This window comes from Felis catus, chromosome C1 (assembly GCF_018350175.1).
Source record: "Felis catus isolate Fca126 chromosome C1, F.catus_Fca126_mat1.0, whole genome shotgun sequence".
Classification (NCBI taxonomy): domain Eukaryota; kingdom Metazoa; phylum Chordata; class Mammalia; order Carnivora; family Felidae; genus Felis; species Felis catus.
Window position 1 is genome coordinate 30821763 of NC_058375.1, and position 18771 is coordinate 30840533.

At 45.8% G+C, this 18771-nt stretch overlaps 1 protein-coding gene across 10 annotated transcripts in view; it reads right to left on the minus strand.

The window, feature by feature from the left end:
- Positions 1-337: 337 nt before the first annotated feature.
- Positions 338-18771, minus strand: part of TRIT1 (tRNA isopentenyltransferase 1) — a 58413-nt gene continuing 39979 nt past the window's right edge. For 7 of the 10 annotated variants that reach the window (XM_006934597.5, XM_006934596.5, XM_003989893.6 and 4 more), the window contains 2 exons: positions 17275-17471; positions 16381-16669 (listed from right to left, as the gene is read on the minus strand). In XM_006934597.5, coding sequence (XP_006934659.1) covers positions 17302-17471 — 170 coding nt within the window. In that variant the 3' untranslated portion in view covers positions 16381-16669; positions 17275-17301. Of the gene's footprint in view, positions 593-1438; positions 1526-16380; positions 16670-17056; positions 17115-17274; positions 17472-18771 lie in introns of those variants that run through there. The other 3 variants (XR_002160750.3, XM_019836731.3, XR_440888.5) reach the window with 3 other exon arrangements.

Consider the following 18771-nt stretch of genomic DNA (forward strand, 5'->3'; position numbering starts at 1 on the left):
TGGTGAGGCAGTGAGACGCGAGGGCGCCCCAAGTCACAAATAGAGTAAAAGACAGGCAGGAGTTTTATCATCGCGCTCACCCTGGAACGGAGGGTCCTTGAGTTGCACATAAAAGAAATCCACGCAAGCAAAAATAAAACCCCTGTGTTATGAAGGCGACGGAGATCCCCAGGAACCCCAGCAGGCACCTTAGGCCTCGGGAGGATCAGAAAACCAGGAACCAAGCCAGGAACCCGCAAGTCAGCAGGAACATTCTTTCTCTTTCTCCGGCTGGGTTTCCCTCCTGCACCTGCACCTTTTCTGCTTCTCGTGCACATCTTCCTGGTCATGCACCCAATCATACGACAAATATTTATTTTGTGGACGTGCCCAAACATTACATTTTCGTGTTCAAGGGTACCCAGCAAAGACTTGAGTTGCTGTTTGCAATTCTCGGGAGGAGTCTGATTGGCCCAGCCTCGGGTCCCCCCACTGGGCTCTTTCTTACCACAAAGGGTGTTGGAGTCTCTGATCTTTTTTTTTCCCACAAGAGGATCCTTCATCTCCATGTAGATTAGCGAATGTGATTAGGTAAACTGGGGAAGGGATGCCCCTGTGTAGAGAGACAGCTTGCATTGACCATTAACCTACCCCAAACTTCTGAGCTCCAGGCCTTGCTTCCAGCCAGAACATCCGTTTAAACTTTTTCCTGCTTCCTCATTCCACATCCTTATCACCTTACAGTCTATTCTCTGCATAGCAGCCGTACTTTTCTTTTAGCATGTAGATCCCACTATATTCTTACCCTGCTAAAAACAGGCACATACACACACAACACAAAGCCTAAAACACCTCCCCCCCACCACCACCACAAAACCCTCTTCAATTCCTTCCAGTTGCAATTAGAATAAAATCCCAATTCCTTGGGGCGCCCGGGTGGCTCAGTCGGTTGAGCATTGGAATTTGGCTCAGGTCATGATCTCACGGCTTGTGAGTTTGAGCCCCAAGTCGGGCTCTGGGCTGACAGCTTGGAGCCTGGAGCCTGTCAGATTCTGGGTCTCCCTCTCTCTGCCCCTCCCCTGTTCACACTCTGCTTCTGTGTCTCTCAAAAATAAATAAACATTAAAAAAAAAATTTTTTTTTAACTCCCAATTCCTTATTCTGGCCTACCAGGCCTTACCTGATCTAACCCCTGGCTAATTCTCTATCTTTTACACATGTCTCCCTCGTTCACTCTGCTATAGCTACAATGGCCTTCTTGCTAGTCTTCCAATATGCCAAATTCGCTCCCACCTCAGGACCTTTGCACTTGTTGTTCCCTCTGTCCCATATTTTTCCAAAGCTAACTCCACAACATTCTAGACTCCGGTGATGTCATCTCTGTAGAGAGTCTTCCCCAATGGTCCCACCTAGAGTAGCAACGCCTACATCAACACACACATAACTAGTGACTCCCTACCTTCTTCTCCGTTTTTGCTTCGTGGGACTTCACACTTGTGGAAACTCTCTTAGTTGTTTGCTTACTGGCAGGCACATTTTCTTCTCTCTGTAGTAGAACGTAAGCTCTGCGTGAGCAGGGCTCTACTCTGTCTTGCTCTTTAATATTTTCCCAGCAGCAGAACTGGCCCTGGCACTCAAGAGATGCCCCCAAAAAAAGTGAATCATTTGGTTTCAACGTTCTGCCTCAGAGGTCTGCGGCTCAGCATTTCAGAGCAAAGGCCTTGAAGCCGGACCACCTGGGTTCACCAGCTCCCTCACCTCCTACCTGCATAAACTTGCACAAGTGGTTGAACTTACTTGTGCACCAGTGTCCCTGTGTGCAAATGGGGAGGATCACAGCACCCACGGTATTGAGGAGTAGATGAGCTCACACGTGTAAAGGGCTTACAGAATGCTTGCCACAGAATAAGCACCCGACGCGTTTTCATTTATTTTATTCATTATTAATCGTTAGTTTGAATTCTTAAAACTCATCTTTCATTGCTCCCCCCTCCGTATCTCCTCTTCTATTTTCATACCTTTCTCAATTTCCCCTGTGCTCTGGGAGATCATCTGAAGTCTGTTTTCTGTATTTAGTAAACCCACTGTGTTCATCCTGACATTCAGTTTTTAGTTCAAGAGACACACTTTTTTTATGTCTATTTATTTATTTTGAGAGAGAGAGAGAGAGAGAGAGAGAGGGAGAGGGGAAAGAGAGAAAGCACATACTGCGGAGGGGCAGGGAGAGAGGGAGAGAGAGAATCCCAACTGGCTCCTTGCTGTCAGCACAGAGCTCAATGCGGGACTCGTTCCTATGACCTTGAGATCAGGACCTGGACTGAAATCACAAGTCCGACGCTGAACCGACTGAGCCATCCAGGCGCCTGGAGCCACACTTTCAATCTCTCCCTCATCCTTCCTTATCTCAGATTACTCCATTTGCAGGTTCGCTGTTTCGAAGTTAATGATGTACTCTCTCTCTGAAGCTTACTGAAATATCCATCAGGTATGCCTACATTTTCTTCTGTTCCTTGAGTAGGTCTTTTTCTAAGGTAGGTAGCTCCTCTAAATCTTCAGAGAAATGATAGATCACACTCTCTGCAACTGCAGAATATTTCTGATTTGTCCTTATGGAGCATCCTGGTTTGCCCAGAGTGAGGGGTTTCCCGGGACACGGGCTTTCGGTGGTAACACCACAAAAGTCCCAAACAAACTGGCCGAGTGGGTCACCCTACCTCCAGCTGTAGAAAGTATCAAGAAGGCTGCTCTGTCGTATTGGTACAGACATTCCTTCAACTCTTTCTTTTTTATTTATTTTCATATCTTTTTTTTTTTCAACGTTTATTTATTTTTGGGACAGAGAGAGACAGAGCATGAACGGGGGAGGGGCAGAGAGAGAGGGAGACACAGAATCGGAAACAGGCTCCAGGCTCCGAGCCATCAGCCCAGAGCCCGACGCGGGGCTCGAACTCATGGACCGCGAGATCGTGACCTGGCTGAAGTCGGACGCTTAACCGACTGCGCCACCCAGGCGCCCCTATTTTCATATCTTTTTAAGTAACCTCTAGACCCAGCATGGGGCTCAAACTCACGACCTCGAGATCAAGTCTCACACTCTACCAACTGAGCCAGTCAGGCACCCCACCTCCAAATCTTTCACAAAGGGAGGAAACCATTTTCTAGTACTTGCAACTGCTAATCCCTTCCAAGTAGCATTTAAGTCTGGGAAAGTCTGTCAGCAATAAAGGAAAAGAACCTCATTCAACCCTAAACTTCCTCCAGCAGCCACCCCGTCTCCTTCCTTCCGTTCATTACTTGAGGAGAACACCCTCACGATGGCCGTTTCCTCTTACTCCTCAAACCACTTAGATATGGCTTCCATTTTCCAACCATCAGCTGAGCCCTCTCTTACCAACATTAACACGATGACATCCTCATCACTAAAATCCACCGAATGCTTCTCATTCCTTATCAGACATGGCTTCTCTACACATTCTTCCCTCCTGACTCCTCCCCTCTCAAAGCTCTTTCCACGGCCTCCGTGATCCCAGCCTCCTGGCTTCTCCCTGCTCTCACTATGCCTCCGTTTCTGATACAAGCTCTCTTCCACGCTTGTCGATGTTCCACAAACTCTGTTCTAGACTTTTCTCTTCTCCCTACACACCCAGTGACTTCATCTTCCACAGCTTCAAATACCATCAATGCTGATGACTTAGAGATCTTTATCTCCAGCCCAGAATTCTCACTGGGCTCAACCTGAATATCCAGTTCCTTACTACTTTCCATTAGGCTTCTCCGCAGACACTTCAATCTCAACAAGTCCCAAAGTGAACTCATCCTCTGCCCCGAGGCCAAATCCTGCCCTGCCTCCGGTGCCCTCCATCTTGGCCAAAGGAACCACCATCAATCAACTGCTTGGGTGAGAAACCCGAGCGGGCCTTACTCCTGACCCCTAACCTCTCCCTCACCACCAATATTTAACCAATCATCAAGTCCCATAAATTCTACCTGCTATACTTTACCATCTGTCTGCCTCTTGGCTGTCTCCAGCCAATTCAGTCTCTGAATGGCCCCAGACTCACCTCTCTAGTAAACACATCTGATGTTGCTATCTCAGGGTTAAGGGTTTACAGGGCCCTCTATGACCTGGTTCCTACAGAACTCTCCAGCCTTTTCCCCCTAACACTCCCCTGCCTGGCTCACTCCCACTACTTTTTCTGCTGTTTTCTTAGATGCCATTTCCCCAGAAAGCCTTCCTAGGCCTCTGACCGGGGTCAGGTACAATCACGTGTGTTTCCTGAACATTGCTCTAATAGTATTTGTCACACCCATGGAAATGGCATGGAAGACTAGAACTCTCTGAAGACAGGAACTGTCTTGTTTGCTGATAATCTCTAGCACCTAGAATGGTGAACAGCAAGCAATCGTTGTCTGTTGAATAAATCAACAAACAGATGTTCCTGATTCTGAAGCTCTTATTTATTTATTAGACGAGGCTCCCAATGACCCTTACTTGCCTTCCTGTTAGTTCAGCTCGTCCGCCTGAAGAAAGTGTTGTGCACCTACTGTGAAGAAAAACACAACTACTTTGTTGGAGTGCTCCTTCAAAACAGCCAGAAGCGGCCTGATTCGAGAAAGGGCACGACCCCTAAGCCAGAGACCGGGGTTCCAGTCAGCTCTGCTACTGTTGGTGCTCCTGTGGGTGACCCGCTTAACTCCCTGGGCCTCGATTTCCCCATCTGCGAAATCAAATGGCTAATCTAGATCAGTGGTTTTCAAAAGTGTGTTCTACAGAAGAAGAGACTTGAGTCAGAGGGTCCAGAGGTCCCTGTGACCCGCCAAGACCCCAAGCCACTCTGCTTCAATCTATGTTAGGTATTAGGAGATTGGGTAAGGTTGCTACTTGGTTGGGGGGTTTGACAACAATAGAACCAGATGATCCCTGAATTCCATGCACCCTTTACGTGCTGACATTTGAAACAACAGAAAGCCAGGAGTGTTATTATCAAGAAGGTAGTTCATATGAAGATTCCGTGAAAGTTTGGGGAGGGTGGGCTGGCCTTTCCACCTGCTGTCAGGAGACCACTGGTTTTCACGCAGCTCTACCTCATTAGGCACATCGAGTAGGACACAGAGGCATCTACGAAGCCACCAGTAACAGTTATACAAAGGTCTTTATCCCTCAATCCCCAAACATTAACCAGGAAGCTCAGGCAGAAGGCATAGGGCCTAAATGATTTCCTTTAAATCTCGCTTCAGATGGCTCATCACCCCACGTCTGGTGACTCAGGGGCTGGTCCAGCTGCACACCCGAGAATGCACTGTCCCCGGGCCTTGCAGAGACTGGGCCTTCCTTTTGTGTGGCAAGTACTCAGCTATCAGCATGTGCCACTGAGGGCTATACTAGATTCAGGGTGTCCCCTAATATGCCACTTGTTGGCTCTGGGTCGCAATGACGGACACCTGTTGTTGGGTCCACTCGGCATCAATCTCCCACCCCGCCCCCTTCTTAAAAACTGTCTTTCCTGCAGCCCCATTCTTTCTAGTCACATAGTTTTTTCTGCTTTTGTTTTTTTTTTTTTTTAAGAATTTATTTCATTTTTTTAAGTTTGTTTATGTATTTTGAGAGAGAGAGGATCCAGGCAAGGCTCCGCACTGCCAGCACAGAGCCCGATGCAGGGCTCGAACTCATGAAACTGTGAGATCATGACCTGAGCCGAAACCAAGAGTCAGACGCTTACCTGAGCCCCCCAGGCGCCCCGAGATTTTAAGTGACCTCTACACCCAACATGGGCTCAAAGTTACAACCCTGAGATCAAGAGTCACACGCTCTGCCGACTGAACCAGCCAGGCGCCATAGCGTTCTACAGGGAGTTGCCACGTTCTTAGGTGACCGGCTCTCCTGCTGAAATCTGGGGGAACAGCAGAATTCAGTTCTGCTGGGAGTCTTCCCTTGGGATTTTTTTTTAATGTTTATTTATTTTATTTTATCTTTTTTTAATGTTTATTTATTTTTGACAGAGAGAGACAGACAGAGCATGAGCGGGGGAGGGACAGAGAGAGGGAGACACAGAATCCGAAGCGGGCTCCAGGCTCCCGAGCTGTCAGCGCAGAGCCTGACGCGGGGCTCGAACTCATGGACAGCAAGATCATGACCTGAGCCGAAGTCGGACGCTCAACCGACTAAGCCACCCAGGCGCCCCTAATGTTTATTTCTTTTTGAGGGAGAGAGAGAGAGAGAGAGAGTGGGGGCAGGGCAGAGAGAGAGGGAGACACAGAATCTGAAGCAGGCTGTGAGATCACGACCTGAGCTGAAATCGGACCGAGCCACCCAGGTGCCCTCTCCCTAGGAATTTTAAGCTTGAGAGTCAGCTCCACTTCTTTGCTGGGGGGAAAAGCTTTAAGATGCGACGGGTGGCAGCCTCCAGTGACCATCTGAAGAAAACTTGTTTGCATGGAGAAAAAAATGAAGTCAACACGCAGAGAAGAGAAAGGGGTAGAGTCAGGGCTGACGGTGTGGGGTCCCTGACGGCAGCGGCTCCTGAAGCCCGGCTGTATCTGAGGTGCACTTCAAAGGGGGCTCCTTGTTCGACTTGTCCTTCCATGAGCCAATAAATCTTCCTTTATATCTAAATTAATTCAAATTGGCTTTTAGTCCCTTATGACTGAACTGACCCCGATTCTACATTAAGTCACTTAAATAGCATGAGTCTGTTACCTCCTTGCAGAACCTACTTCAAAGATTTTTAGCAAGGACTAAGGAGGTACGTAACTTTGTTAAAACCTGGGGCGCCTGGGTGGCTCAGTCGGCTGAGCGTCTGACTTTGGCTCAGGCCATGATCTCACTGCTCGAGAGTTCGAGCCCCATGTGGGGCTCTGTGCTGACAGCTTGGAACCTGGAACCTGCTTCGGATTCTGTCTTCGTCTCTCTGCCCCTCCCCTGCTCGCGCTCTGTCTCTCTCTCTCAAATATTAAAAAAAAAAACACATACATAACACTGTACTGAGCTATGAATCTGTAAGAAGTGACTAGGACATGTCTGATGATAATCACCCTTGCTGCTAGGAAAAACGTGTCTGCCTGACTAGACTAGAAGGCAATAACTCAGTAGTGGATACTCACTGCTTGTCTCTCTAGTTGCGCTCCCCTCCCACCCCACACACCCTGCTTCTTGGAATCACTCCACCACCACTCCATCCATTCAGTTTCCATGGGAACTGCCCTATTCTTTCAAAACTGCATCCCTAGCCTAGTTGATGGACCTCAGGATAAGCACCAGACCCAATCTAGGCTAATGAATCCCTTTCCTGGGACTCTTTTTTTTTTTTTAAGACATTTATTTGGGGTGCTTGAGTGTCTTAGTTCACTAGGCATCTGACTCTTGATTTTGGCTCAGGTCATGATCTCACGGTTCATGGGTTCGAGCCCTGCACTGGGCTCTATGCTGACAGCAGGGAGCCTGCTTAGGATTCTCTCTTTCTCTCTGACCCTCCCCCTCGTGGGCTCTCCCTGTCAAAATAAATGTCTTTAAAAATGGGTATTTATTGATTTAAGTAATCTCCACATCCAACGTAGGGCTCAAACTCACAACCCCAAGATCAAGAGTTGCATGCTCAGTTCCGACTGAGGCACCCTTCTTTTTTTTAATTGTGGTAACATAAAATCTATGATCTTAAACCATTTTCTTCTTCTTCTTTTTTTTTTAATGTTTACTTATTCTCGAAAGAGAGAGTGTGAGCAGGGAAGGGACAGAAAGAGACAGAGAATCCGAAGCAGGCTCTGTGTTGTCAGCGTAGAGCCTGATGAGGGGCTCAAACTCACAAACTGTGAGATCATGACCTAAGCTGAAGCCGGACACTTAACTGACTGAGCCACCCAGGCGCCCTTGATCGTAAGCCATTTTCCAACATTTAGTTCAGCAGTGCTGAACATGTCACACTCTTGCACAACCAATTTCTAGAACTTTCCCATCTTACAAACTTGCAACCCTGTACCCATTAAACAACTCCACATTTCCTCCTCTCTCCAGGCCCTGACAACCACCATTCTCCTCTCTACTTCTGTGAATTTGACTACTTTAGATACCTCAGATAAGTGGAATCATAAACTGTTTGTTCCTTGTGGGGGGCACCTGGGTGGCTCAGCTGGTTGATCGACTCTTGATTTCAGCTCAGGTCCTGATCTCACAGTTCGTGAGATCGAGTCCGGGGTTGGGTTCTCTGCTGACAGGGAGGAGCCTGCTTAGGATTCTCTCTCTGTCTCTCTCCCTCTCTCTCTCTCTGCCCCACCACCCCCACACCCCCAAATAAATGAATGAATGAATAAATTAGAAGCCATCCTAATGGGTGTAAGATGTCCTGGCAATTTTGAACTTAGAGAAAGAGTGGGCACCATCTCTGATGTAAAAGCCCTAAGCGGTAAAGCTCAAGTGCTCCTGGCAACCTTGATTTCTCTCCCGCCATGTAGAGAAGGCCTGTGTGCAGGGAGACAGGAGTCTCCACAGCATCAGATTAGGCAGCACTGGTAACGCCTGGGGCTTTTCTGTCTTCGCATCTGAGAAGACACCTAAGTAAATTTATCACCGAGTCACCTTTTTTGCTTCAGTTAGAGTCTGGCTGATTTCATTTGTGACCACGAGTCTTCACTAAAATAAGCAGCTTAGCAGAAGAGTTGCTTCTGCAGGAATCCTGTCTGCTTTTTCTTTTCTTGATTCCTTCTTAGAACTCGTTGGGATATAAATAATTTGTGCATTTAAAAAGCCCTAGGGATGCCTGGCTGGCTCAGTCAGGGGAGCATGTGACTCTTGATCTCGGGGTTGTGAGTTCAAGCCCCATGTCGGGTGTAGAGATTATTTAAAAAATAATAATAATAAAATCTTAACATAAATAGCCCTAAAGGAATGCCCTTAGAGAAGGAGCGCAGTGGTTAGAGCACGGGTTTGGAGTCAGCCCAAACTGGCTTCAAATCGTGGCCTAACAAATGTTGCCAGCAGCAGGCCCTCTTGTAAATACCAGGGATAAGGCAGTGAACAATGGACAAAACCCCTGCCTTCACAGAGCTTTCTTTCTAGAACTCAGCAGATAACCGTGTGTCCACTATGTGCCAGCCACCAGTGAGCACAATTAATATATATGCCTGTTTATAAAATGGGGATAATTACCTTGTCCATCTTTAATTGTATTAAAAAAATGTTTTCTTGGGGGCGCCTGGGTGGCGCAGTCGGTTAAGCGTCCGACTTCAGCCAGGTCACAATCTCACGGTCCGTGAGTTCGAGCCCCGCGTCGGGCTCTGGGCTGATGGCTCGGAGCCTGGAGCCTGTTTCCGATTCTGTGTCTCCCTCTCTCTCTGCCCCTCCCCCGTTCATGCTCTGTCTCTCTCTGTCCCAAAAATAAATAAACGTTGAAAAAATAAAGAAATAAATAAAAATAAAAAAAAAATAAAAAATGTTTTCTTAATGTTTATTTATTTATTGAGAGAGAGAGAGAGTGTGTGTGTGTGTGTGAGAGGGCACATGCGGGGGAAGGGCAGAGGGAGAGAGAGAGAGACAGAGAATCCCAAGCAGGCTCTGCACTGTCAGCACAGTGCCTGACATGGGACTCAATCCCACGAATCGTGAGATCATGACCTGAGCCAAAGTCAAGCGTCGGGAGCTCAGCTGACCGAGCCACCCAGGCGCCCTGCTTGTCCATTTGTTTTAAGGACTCACGATAAGGTATGCGTGTGCTTAACACACAATGCCTGACACACAGCAAGAACGCAATGAAAAGCAGCCATGTTTATGATCGGACACGAAGTCATGCCTTGCAGGAACTAGCCTCAATATCCACCGGGAACCCAACGTATGTCCCACATCTGTCTCAAAATAGGACTGACATCTTGCCAGAATTGACTCTCCAATTGGAGCCAGAGATGGAATGTGCTGTGGCAGAGTAAGGTAGTGAAAGAATGTGGTGGGTATAGAGGTGCCTGGGTGGCCTCGGGTGAAGCATCCGACCCTTGATTTAGGCCCAGGCCTTCATCTCACAGTTCATGGGTTCCAGCCCCACATCAGCTCCACACTAGTAGCGTGGAGCCTGCTTGGGATTCTCTCTCTCCCCTCACCCCCGACCCCTCCCCCACTCATTCTCTCTCTCTCTCTCTCAAAAATAAACTTAAAAAATAAAAATAAATTTAAAAAAGACTATGGTGGGTAAGAATACAGACTTTGGAGCCACCCACCTAGTTTCAAACCCCAGCTGGCCCTCAGGAAAATCACTTAACTCTTTCATTCAGTTTCCTCAATTGCAAAATAGGGCTAATAACAACAGTGACCCTATTCCGTCACAGAGCTGCTGTGAGGGCTAAATGAGTTCTTTGTAAAGTACTTAAAGCCTGTCTGGCCCTTGGGGTCATGAGTTTGAGGCCTACATTGGCCAGAGATTACAGAAAGAAAGAGAGAAAGAAGAAAGAAAGGAAAGAAAGAAAGAAAGAAAGAAGAAAGAAAGAAAGAAGAGAGAGAAAGAAAAAGAAAGAAAGAAGAAAGAAAGAAGAGAAAGAAAAAGAAAGAAAGAAGAATAAAGAAAGAAAGAAAGAAAGAAGAGAGAGAAAGAAAAAGAAAGAAGAAAGAAAGAAAGAAGAGAGAGAAAGAAAAAGAAAGAAAGAAAGAAGAAGAAAGAAAGAAAGAAAGAAAGAAGAGAGAGAAAGAAAAAGAAAGAAAGAAAGAAAGAAAGAAAGAAAGAAAGAAAGAAAGAAAGAAAGACAAACCTGCTATGAAAAGCCAGAAGAAGGAAAAACTAAGCCTCCTGAGAGTTGCCAGTGAATCTTTGTCTAAGGAGAGGATATCGTATTTGGGTCTTCAAAGATGTATAGGAGCTCATTTTCCCAAGATCACAGACACAATATGTCAGATAGGAAAGTGTTCAGCTGCAAGTAAAAAGCAGCAGAAAAGAGCATTTCAGATGAAGAACACAGTTCAAGTAAATGAGCTAACCCATGAAGAAATCATATGCGTTAAAAAACAATAGGGGCACCTGGCTGGCTCAGTCCACACAGCGTTTGACTCTTGATCTCGAGGTCGTGAGATTGAGCCCCACATTGGCTGTAGAGTTTACTTAAAACAATTTTTTTTTTTATTAAAAAAACAGGCAAACAACAACTAATCGCTGGTTGGGTGACAGATAATGCCTGAGGCACTGTTTTTGGCCATTAGCATTATGGGCCACTAAACTAATCAGTTTTAAGTCAGAGCTTGACCTGACAACTTCCGGGAACCAACACTTGAGTAGCATTCACAATTTTTCCACAGTGAAGCAAAGAAATCCAATTTATGCCTACCATTTACCGGACACTGTATTGCCCAGGAAATGGCAACAACTATGCTGTTTTCAAAAGGACTTCATTTAAACCTCACGATGTCTTCTGGAATGGAGCTAATAACTCCATTTTATATATGAGGAAACCCAGGCTGCTTGAGCCATTTTCCAAAGGTCACAGAGACAATATATTAGATAGCAAAGAGCTCAGCTGCAGGTACAAATAGCAGTTTCTTTTCTTCCACATAAAAAGAAGTCTAGAAGTAGCAACAGCCCGTAGTTGACTTATTTCACAATGCCGCCCAAACCCTATCATTCCTCCCCACCATCTTTAGTGTTGGCCATTGGCCCTCCACGGCTCAGTCTCTCTCCTTACACTTGTTTTCAACCTGTCTTTAAAAATCTCACCAGCCAAGATTTTTGTCAAGCTTTACTTTTTTTGAAATAGTTCAGCAGTCAGCTCATACAGCTCATTGATCTCACAGATGGGGAAAGAGAGAGATTTGCCCCCAGCAAGATATCAGAGCTAATTAGTTACACCAGCCTGGAGTCCGGTGCTCTTTCCACGATAACAAGTATGCGTTTAGTGGAGACTGCAACTTGCCCACCCAAATCTGCTCTCCCATTTTTTTCTTGGCATACGGCTTGACTACATGTCTCAGCGGCCTTTGCAGGTAGTGTAGACGGCCATATGACTAAGTTCTTGCCAGCGAAAAGTGTGAAGCCTGCGTGCCACCGCAGGGTGTAGGCCTTAGGGTTTCGGGTGTCTCCTCTACGCTCTTTTTCCCCTTCTCACTGCCTGCAACCAGTGATGACCCAGTTTCAATCACGCAGGTGATGACAATGGCCCCCCTGAGGATGGAAAAGCAACACGATATAAGGAACCCGTGTCCTTGAATGACTGCTGGGAGCACGGCTGCCCCACTGACCTGGATGGTGCACTTCAGAAATGTTACGCGAGAGTTGTTCATGTGAAAAAGAAACAAACTTCTCTGTTCTTTAAGCCGCCGCATTGTTGAGTCTCTTTGTTAGAGCAGCTTAGCCTTTTATTCTAACCAGTACAATCATGCAGCTTCCTTTGTACGTATTCACGGTAGTTTTACAAGTGACCAGTTAGCCATCTTTTTAGAAAACAGCCCTAACCGCCCAAGCAGGTGATAATCAAATAATGAAAATTCTTTCCTGTGGCTACCAACTCAAGTTTTCTTCATCCTGGTTAAAGGCTATTTAATGATTAAAGCAGATCATTTATGTAGAGAACCACTTAGCTTTTATCCGTTCATGCACTTAAGTCAACCAATATTTGACGTTTTAGATGTTGGGAATATAGACAGGTTACTACATTCATAAAAGCTTGCCTTCTAGTGTTTTTTGTTTTGTTTCTAATGTTGTACTGTGTTTTAAGCGGAAAAATCCTCTTTGTGGGAACTGAGGCTAAGAATACAAAGAGTTACTGAGGGTTACAAAGGATCAAACCGTGTAGACGGAACTGTTTCCTTGCTTAGTCCTGAAAACCGAGCAAAACCTTTTAAATTTTTTTTAATGTTTATTTTTGAGAGAGAGACAGAGTGTGAGTGAGGGAGGGGCAGAGAGAGAGGGAGACACAGAATCCGAAGCAGGCTCCAGGCTCCGAGCTGTCAGCACAGAGCCCGACGTGGGGCTTGAAATCACATACCACAAGATCAATGACCTGAGCCGAAGTCAGACGCTTAACGGACCGAGCCACCCAGGCGCCCCATCAAGCAAAATATTGTAAAGACTAAGAATCCAGCTCCCTTTTCAGAGTATTTCCTGCCGCTTCAAAGCAGCATCGCCTAAACTACAAGAAGTGTGAATCCTTGCCAAGATTTTTACTTTATGCGTCAATTTTATCTCAATAAAACCAGGGAAAAACTTTTTACCAACAGAGGTAGATGGACCTGATAGCTTGCTGAGTGTTGGAATTAATTATCAAAGCCATTTAGATAGCACTGCTGTGGACTGGGGACTCTTGAGCACCTGAACTAAATGGCTCTGCTTGTCTGGGGATCAGCTGAGGCCAGATGGTACAAAATGTCATGCCTCATCCTCCCTCCAGGCTGAACAAATAGCCCAGGGCTAGTCTCCATGGTTCCTTCCAGCTCTCAGATGAGATCTGGAATGAGACCTGGTAGTAGTGAGAGAGGAGAGGGAAGCTGAAGTTTGTCCTGCTGTGACAATGGAACATCCATGTTTGGGGTCTCAGTTTCCCCATGTGCACAAGAAGGTGCCAAGGATCCTTTCATCTGTACACTTAGGACAATCACTAGGAGGAACTACTTTCCTTCCCTACACCCAACAGCAAAGTCATTCAGAAGGTAGCAGGCGGAGAAGGGGAAATCTACCGGAGTGCCGTGCTTCAGACCAGGGCACCAGGCTGATTTCCCGGGAGTGTTCCTCTTCCCTAAGCTCTCTCCTGATGGGGAAGGAGTTCCGTCCGGCTGAATTTATAGTTTCTAAGAATAGGGACAGTGGGCACAACCTCAGCGCCTTAAACGTCGTAGGTACTTCATAAATATTAGGCACTTGGATGTTTTCTTTCAAGAAATTCCTTATTTCCGATTGCCATAGAGATAGCAATGAGTTCCTCCAGGTACTTCATTCAGATGAAAGGATTAAAGGCTTTTTGAGGTAGGATTATGAAAACTAGTTTTTCCTGCTTCTCCACTGAAACTTTTTTAAAGCTTTAAAATATATTTAGCGACTTGAGTGAACTGCATTTCAGTGACTAAGTCTCCTCCTAAAAACAGCTAGCTTAACAGTGCTGAGAAGGCCTCACCTGGATTCCAGCTCCGGGGCTGGCTAGCTGTGCTCCCGTGCTGAGCCCCTTCCCCCACAGGTAATGGGAAGAGAAACAGCATCCCCCACCCCACCCCACCCCAGGGCTGTGTGAGAAGAGAAAGTATATAAAGCTTGGTCTTTCTTGACCCACAGTCAAGTATTCATCACCACTTCCAGTGGGGACATGTGGCTTCCTGCCTTGTTAGCTCCTGAAGTAGCTAATAAAAAACTGGGAAAATTATACTCTGTTAATTTAATGTAAAGAACAACATGGGGTGGGGCGCCGGGGTGGCTCAGGTCATGATCTTGCAGTCTGTGAGTTCAAGCCCCGCGTCGGGCTCTGTGCTAACAGCCTGGAGCCTCTTCGGATTCTGTGTCTCCCTCTCTCTCTGCCCCTCCCCCCGTTTACGCTCTGTCTCTCCCAAAACCATTTTTAAAAATTCAAAAAAAAAAAAAAAAAAAAAAAAAGAACATGGGGTGGATACAAAGATAATTTCTTTGACTATAAAAAACTATTGAAATTCAAAGCAGTTAAAAATGGGTAAAGCTCAATAAAACTCAAGGGGCCCAAGGATATCCCACAGAGTGGGCAAGGAGGGAGAAGAGAAGCTGCCCAAGTCACGTGGAGAAGCCCAGCTTTTCCAGGTCACGTGCTACCATATCTGCAGGCCTGGGCTGACTCCTGCCCTAGTGTCCTGCTGTGCCACACCACGTGCCTCAGCACATGCCTTCCCCCAACACAGGCACACACTCCCCCGCACCAAGGCAGGGGCCGGCAGGGAGGTCCTCAGATTAGATTACTTGCTCTTCAGCAAGTGTCCTTTCTGTACACCCGCTGTAATTCTGTAATTATTTAATCAGTGTGGACCTGGATCACCCCTGTACCTTCTGAGTCTAGCAAAGCACCAAGCACATAGTAAGTCCCAGGGAACCTGCTGGCTGAAGGAATGGGCTGGCCATACCTCAAGAATTCCTCAGAGGCTGGTCTGGGCCTAAACACTGGCATCTGAATGAAGTTCAGTATACAAGGTAGGTGAACCCTGCTGGGGGTTAACTGGGGAACTCTAGGCTAGGTGGTTACGGCCCCAAACAAGAGACCTGCCGGCAGCAGCAGGAGAAATCCACGCACACCCAGATATTGCCAACAGGTAAGGTGACACATGAAGACAGTATGTGCTAAATGCTATCTTTTTGGGTAAGGGGAGGAAGAAAAGAATATATATTTGTATTTATTCATTTTTGCATTAAAAAAACTCGAGAGCTATAAGAAACTAATAAAGTAATTATGGATTGGGGGAGAAGGGGATAGAGACGGGAGTGAGATTTCTCAATGAATGTTTTTTTATACCATTTTAATTTTGGAACTACGTAAACAAATTTAGTGAAAAAGTTAAAATTTTAAAAATTGTTAGAAGGGGGGAAAAGGTAGGTGAGGCTATGGAGTTCAGCACTGTTTAAAAAAGTCAATCAAGTTCAATAGTTCTTTATCTTCTCCTCCTGTGCATGGCTAACCAAGAATTGCTTTTTTTTTTTTTTTAACTTTATTTATGTTGGGGGGGGGGGCGGTGGGGGAGAGAGGGAAGGGCAGAGAGAGGGAGAGAGAGAATCCCAAGCAGGCTCCACATTGTCAGTGCAGAGCCAGACACGGGGCTCAAAACTCACAAACTATGAGATCATGACCTGAGCTGAGATCGAGAGTTGGACACTTAACCGACTGAGCCACACAGCCACCCCAAGAACTGCTTTTAAGGTCCAGCAGAAATGCTCCTTCTTACACCACGCCTTCCCCTCCTAAGTGCAATTCTACACGCCTCTTAGGGCCTTTAGATATTCTCTTCCCTAGACTGGCTGTTTGTACAGTATGAACAAAGCTCCCTGAAAGCAAGAATGACGTCTCATTTTATCTCTGTATTCCCTCTAGCCTCACATATGGTAGATTCTTAACAAATAAAATATTACTTGAGTGGAGTTACTGCTTAATGGATAACGCCTTGTTTGGGGTGATAAAAAAGTTTTAGAAACAGAGGTGACTGTTTTATAGCTTTGTGAACATAATCAATGTTGCTGAACTGTAAACACAAAAATACTTAATTTTATACTAAATACATACATATACTCAACGTTGCTGGAAATCACAAATCTTCAATAAAAGACCCTCTCCAGAGGTCTTCCAGGAATATACTAAGTGCTCAATAAACATTTGCTAAATAATGAATAGACAGCACGAACATATGAAGAATGTCAAGACTGAGAAAAGGCTATCGTGTTGATACCACAGCCTACTGTGTATAAACTAGACATGGAATATACATTTTTTAAGCACTAAAGAGACTCTTGGGAACTTTTTCTTTATTTAACTTTCAAAAAATATATAGACTCCTAAGCCAATAGAAAGACAGTAGTGACAGTAATTATCACACAGGAAGACTGCAACAAATGTTGAAGTCTTTAGTTTTCAAGCACCACATCACGACCACCTCCTTCTCTCCTTCTCTGTGGAATTCCAAGAACTGGTCGAGTTCACTTAATCTTCTCATTGGGGCTGGTCCTTTCCTGCCATTCACTCAAATCCAGAACTCCTGATCTGTGGCTCACAAGACTTCCGTCATCTATAAAAGTATCTGGAAAGGAGATATTTTTAGCCAGAGTCAGGGACATAAAAACTTCTTTCTAAAGGGATATAGGGAATTCAGTGTTCATTACCAGAAAGATCCTCAAGTATAAAAAAGTACAATCTGCACCTCTTTTAAAAATAGAACCTTTAAGGTTAAAAGGGGAAAAAAAATCCCTTCCCCAAATCATCATTACCAGACACACCAGCCAAACAAGAAGCTAACAAGACCTGCTGTTTCCATGACAGAGAACGTGAGACTTTAAAACTACACCACAGGGGCGCCTGGGTGGCTCAGTCGGTTGAGCGAACGACTTCGGCTCAGGTCATGATCTCGAGGTCCGTGAGTTTGAGCCCCGCGTCGGGTTCTGTGCTGACAGTTCAGAGCCCGGAGCCTGTTTCAGATTCTGCGTCTCCCTCTCTCTGACCCTCCCCCGTTCATGCTCTGTCTCTCTCTGTCTCAAAAATAAATAAACGTTAAAAAAATAAAAAATAAAAAAACAAAAACAAAAACTACACCACAGAAGAAAAAAAATGGTGGGGGCTTTCTGCATAGCACTCCTCAGCCCAGACGGGAACACAGACATAACCCTCCCTCCTGAACTGGATCCCTACCTGTGCAAAGGCTCCGGGACATGTCTCTTAAACACTGGGTTTCAGCTCTTTCTCGTTCTGCTCCGGGGACCCTTTCTCTTTAAGCTCTTTGTCACAGTCTGGAGAAATACTCTGATTTTCTATTGCAGTGGCAGCATCTGAGTCCAATCTTCTTCTTTTCTTCAGCTGGTGCAAGTGGGATTTGGATTTTATATGTGCTGAGACAAAACAATAACAACAACAAAACAATTCATTAGAACTTTCTAAATTTTTTTTTAAGGTTTATTTATTTTTGGGAGACAGAGCAGGCATGGGGGAGGGGCAGAGAGTGAGGGAGACAACAGAATCTGAAGCAGGCTCCAGGCTCTGAGCTGTCAGCACAGAGCCCAGTACGGGGCTCGAACCTGTGAACCCCAAGATCATGACCTCATGACCGGAGCCGAAGCTGGATGCTTAACCAACTGAGCCACCCAGGTGCCCCTCCTTAGAACTTTCTAGAATCAATCCTAGAAGCATAAGAATTAACTATACAATCCTTTGCTTTAACAATAACAGGATCAACACATGTGCTGGTATAGCTGCTTAGCATTTTTAAGGGAAGCATCAAGCATACCCTGCTGGGTGCTTTATTTACATCACTAATCCTCACAGCAATCTTGCAGGACAGTATTATTCAGCTCATTTGATACAGGACGAAACTGAAGTTCACAGAGGACTTACATTTTGTCCAAGGACACATAGCAGGTAAGTTCTCCGGCTCATCTATAGCTCAAAAAGAGCCCCAATTTTCCAGAATCGGGGCTGTAGATGCACTTTTCCAGCATGGGGCTTCCTGTTACAGATACATTACCTTTCCACTCACTCAGCTAAAAATGCCAAATCCAGGTCCTTGTCTGCATCAGCCCCCGAGCACCCAGAGCTGTCCTTTCCACTTCTTCCCTGCTCACACACGTTGCCCTCCTGGTCTGACATCCCCATGCCTGGGTCAGATAAGCCATTCGAATGACTAACTCACAAGCCTCACATTCTCCAAGCACACAATGCTCCAGAGAGATAACGGGAAGCATTCTTCTCTGACGATCCCTTTGGAGAGTCCACAGAAGCAGTAAAGCTGAAAGGCCACTGCTTCCTGGTATCAATTTCTGACCTCTCACCCCAAAGACTGTTCCCACCCTCTAACTAACTCATACAACCTTCTTTTTATTTTTTCTTTTTCAAGGAAATCTTATTTGGAAGCATTTGAAAAGAAGATGACTAGATTAAATGCTCTTTGATATATATTAAAAACATCATTTTAAAGGTTTTGGAGCAAAAAAAAAAAAAAAGTAAAGGAGAGGTTAGAAGTCAAAGAAAAGTTTATGTGGGGGAAAAAGTCAGCTTTATTCTCCAGCTAGAGCCTAAGGCAAAAAAAAGTGGGGGGAGGCGGGCTTCTGGCCTGGCTCTCCACGGCAGCAGGGGATGGGAGCAAGGACTTGACAGATGGCACTATAGAAGGGCTCACACAAGCTAAGCTCACAA